At 43.4% G+C, this 4,473-nt stretch overlaps 1 protein-coding gene across 2 annotated transcripts in view; it reads left to right on the forward strand.

The window, feature by feature from the left end:
• The window catches only part of PBLD (phenazine biosynthesis like protein domain containing), a 33,384-nt gene that overhangs the window by 11,063 nt on the left and 17,848 nt on the right, over nucleotides 1–4,473 (forward strand). For both annotated transcript variants that reach the window (XM_014526363.2, XM_006036856.3), the window contains exon 3: nucleotides 1,791–1,890. In XM_014526363.2, coding sequence (XP_014381849.1) covers nucleotides 1,791–1,890 — 100 coding nt within the window. The remainder of the gene's footprint in view (nucleotides 1–1,790; nucleotides 1,891–4,473) is intronic.

Raw genomic sequence — 4,473 nt, forward strand, 5'->3', positions numbered from 1 at the left:
CCCCTCAGTCCCCCTCAGGAGAGAGTCTCCCACAACAAACACCCTACGTTTTGTCTTGGGGAGAGCAAGGGTGGGAACTGCAGTTGGGTTCATGTTGCCTGCGGGAGCTGGCAACTCAGCAGGCTCTGCTGGAGTGGCAAGAGGTGCATACCTGTTGCTCAGCTCCGGCGGGGCAGGGGCCTTGGTGCGGCGGGCCTTAGGGCCCTTGACCACCGTGGTCCATGTCCCTGGCTGGACAGAGCGGGAGGTCCTGGATTCTTCCTTTGGCGTGGAGGGAGACTGGTCTACCCTCCGCCTCCCGGGGGAGAAGGACCTGGCAGTAGGAGTCTATCTCCTGCTCGCAGTCCCTGATGGCACGCAGTCTCTGGACTGTGGCCTGGAGCTCCTCCAGCTGGTGCGCCAGAGACCCCAAAAGGGAGCAGACCCCACAAGGGGAGGTCACCATGCTCCCAGGTCTCAGAGCCTGAAAAAGGGACAGGCAGGTACCGCAGGCGCGGGGCTCTGAGGTGCCAGGGGCGGGGGGGCGGGGTGCGGAGCCCGAGGGAATCCTCGGGAGATGTAGCTTTAAAACAAATACCAAAGATACGAGACTCAAGAGAGAATCTTAAGAACTAGCAACCTTTTTTCCCAGTGCTGCCATCAGCTATATATTAAAAAAAACTGTTGATGTCTTCTGCAGAAAATTGCTTGTTATAAAAAACTTGCTATATTTCAAAACTGCCACAAGATGGAAGCATTTCGACATACTGCCTATACCTTCTGTAAAGTCTTGGGTGACTAATTTTTGTTCATCCTATTTAGAAGGGTTAGGAGTCAGAATTGGACCTGTGTAGTAAGCAGGAGATTTGGCTACTATAAAAAGTTACCATGCTGTAACATGTAAAGATCTTTTGTATCAAACAATAATTGTCTGATTTCTCTCATGTGGGTTTAGTGGCTATGTTAGATTAAAAGTGACTTTAAATAATTAGAGATAACGGGAAAACTTTAATCCTTCAGAAGTAGTAGTTGGTTCAGTTATGTTTCAGTACCTCAAAGGGCAAGTCTTTAGTTTGGCCATGCTTTGATTAGCATAAGACTGTGGAGAGAGATGTGGGTGGAAAAAAACAGGTTTCAAGCTACTTTTTTAACTCCTATAACCTATGTATAATCTTCACTGGTCTGGGTCCCCTGTGTTAAGATCCAGCACATCTGGGAGCCTCTCTTATTGGTACCACATGACATTGTTTTCAGTTCTCTTCCATTCTTGGGGTTTCCTCCACGGTGAAGTACCCTACACCCCAGTGTGCACTATATTTGAATAGAATGGCACAGAGGACTTGGCAGAGATAGGTTACTGAACTTAGACATTACTAGAGAATCATAAGTGGTATGGAAGATGTGGGTGGGGTGGGCTTTGTAAGGTTACAGGAAGGGAGTTGGTGTTACTAGAAGTTAGTGTCAGAAGTGGAACTTCTAAAAGACTTATTCACCCAAACTTCAGGAATGCTTGCATTCTTCAGTAAAGCTGAGTTTCAGGTGGTAATGAGAAATTTTTGAGTGAAATAATTTTCTTTCTAATTTGTAAAATAATGAGACAGTTATTTCTAGTTGCCTACATATCATAATAATGCAAGTATTTATCTCTGTTTATCAAAAAAGCATGAAGCACATACAGAAAAACTCATGTTTAGAAATAGACAAATCATTTTATCTTTATCATAATGGAAAATGATAGCTTAGTTATTTTACCTGAAGTAGGAAACTATTTGCTGGCTTCCACTTCATTTTTTCTATTGTTTCAATTTTAGGACTTAGATGAAGACATGCACCAAAAAATTGCAACAGAAATGAACCTCTCAGAAACTGCTTTTATCAGAACACTGGACACCAAAGATGACTTCACCAAAAGTAAATACCTATGTTTACCTCAGAATATCTTGCAAAAAAGCAAGACGATCTTCATCCATTCATAATTTAAAGTTTCAAAATTATGAGAATATAAGACAATAAGGCAAATCATTGGAGATGTATGGATGTCATGTATTTGTAAGAAGGTGTTAGTAAGAACAAGAAGCTTCCTGTACCCAGATTTTTATGAAATATGAATCCACTCTGTTGATGTGTGGTATTGTAAGTGTTTTAAAAGGTACAAGACAATTTAGTAACTATAAACTACATAACATGGGACTTAGCACTTTATGAAGAAAAATATGTTATGTATAGGAAACGCATTAGGCACAGTGAAAAGATAAATTAATCCTTTTGTGAGATATCTAGATAAGTTGAGTTATCCCTGTTATACAGGTATAGGGACAGAGACACATAAAGGTTAACAGAGCATTTGGGTTAAGTGTGATCTGAAAGAAGCTGGACAACATGAGCAAAGGTCTGTTTGATTGCTCCTGTGTGCAGGACTTTGTACTGATCTTTCTAAATAAACAGGATTGCATCAAAGAAATATCTATCATTAATTTCTCACCATGTTAAAAACCAAAAGGAGCCCAAATTTTGGATAACAGTTGTGTTTTGTGTTTCCTACAGCTACCAATTGATGACCAATAGAGTTATCACATTTATTGTAAATACTTTTAGGTTTTATGTATCCTATAAAGTATGATAAATACTAGATTATAGTTCACTTTCTTTAAGAGATACTGGAATAGGTCATCAACCAATGACTCTGCTGACAATGTCAATTGCAAGATCACAATTAAATGGCTAAAGAGAACAGTGTTGGTACACTGGCAAGACCTTTTACAGTAATTTGGTCATCGTGTGTAGGTACTGAGCAATGTCACCAATAGATACCAGACCTATACTTCACGTGTATTACATCTTCTGGTAGAAGATGGTGGCTGTCTGTAAGTACAGCAGGATATTGTAGATTTTGTAGAAAGAGCAATTGTGATCATCCACTCCACATATCACTTGTAAAAATAATACTTAAATATTTTAGAGATATGTACTCTTCAAATCTGAGTGACATTTCTGTAGGCTGTAGTGTTCTAGGACAAGTCTGTGCTCACATGTGAGGTGAAATGCTACAGTCTACTACTTTTTGCTAGCAATTGAATAAAAATGTTGAGAAAAACTTGGCATACAGTACAGTTTTGGAGAGGATAGCGCCTCTGTTCCAGAGACATGGTATGTTTGTTTATGGGGACACTAAGAACTGTTGTATTTTTTATTAATAGGAACATCAACCCCAAACAGGCATCCTGAGTAGTGACTACCGTGTTTGTCTCCAGTCATGTCACAGCTAGACACCATCTTCTACAGCTCTTAAGCACAGAGTTCCATTTGCAAGAGCAAATTATCACCACAACAGGGTTGACTCACAGCTGGATTCTGGGTTTACCCTGCTTCAAATTGCTTCCATGGGTCATTCATAAGTCTTAGCCAGTAGGGTTGATTTTTGTGTTTCAATTGTTTTTGTTAGATAAAGGACCTTGATAACTTTTTATTGCACTAATTTTTCTTATTGACACGGTGACATGTCTTCTCAAGACATGGTCACATGCAGTCTTTGTTCCTCCTGCAGTCTTCTAGTCACGTCTGGTTGGATCCTATTTGTTTTAAATAAATTTACATAAAAAAATCATGTTAAATCCTGTAGCTTGTGAGCTTTTCAAAGGTACAGGAACTCAAAAGGCAAAGCGTTCTCTATATCTATAGTCCCATTCATAAAGGAAAACCTTGATGTGATTTTAGAGAGACAAAGACTGTTTCTACTACATAAGGCAGGGATTTTCAAACTTTTTAAAGAAGTGTACCCCTTCTGGTGGTGGCGGCTGGACAGCGGGGGGGGGGGAGGAGCTTGCATGCAGTTGCCACTGTGATCTCCCACTCTGTGCTGCTGCCACTGCACCCCACTTTCCCACAGTTGGTCACATGTGTGGCTCTGCAGGCTGCTGACGGGCCTTGCATGGGCGTGGGGTGGTGGATGGCAGCAGTGGCTGCAGCATGGGAGCTCCCTCCCTGCTCCCCCCTTGCGGCCCGCAGAAGGGCACCTGTGTGACCCACAGAAGGGCACCGCTGCTCTTGCCCCCTTCCCACCACTGGCCCTGTTCCTGGAAGGCAGCAGCTCAGGATGTTGGGTGGCGGTGCGCTATCCCCACCCACACGCGTTTACCCCCTAGGACTTTTCCAAATACCCCTAGGGGTACATGTACCCCTGGTGACACCCCCTGACATAGGAGTTAGTCTGGGATGTGAAGAGGTACAAACCCTAAAGGAAAGATCTGTGCTGGGAGAAAACCTTAGTGTGGCGGAGCACCTTTGGGGTGCTCGCCACATGGCAGGGGCTGCAGTAGGCTGGGACAAAGCCAGCAGGGAAGGCAGCCAAGTGAAGGCCCCCTGAATGTTATTGAAAGTGGGGAGGTGTGTGGTGGAGCACCTTTGGGGGGTGCTTGCCACTTGAGGGCTCACACAGGCTCTGAGGGGAGCCTGCTTTGGAGGAGCAGCAGGGGAAACCTCCCCCAGGTACCATTT

The sequence above is a fragment of the Alligator sinensis genome, unplaced genomic scaffold (genome assembly GCF_000455745.1).
Source record: "Alligator sinensis unplaced genomic scaffold, ASM45574v1 scaffold1841_1, whole genome shotgun sequence".
Classification (NCBI taxonomy): domain Eukaryota; kingdom Metazoa; phylum Chordata; order Crocodylia; family Alligatoridae; genus Alligator; species Alligator sinensis.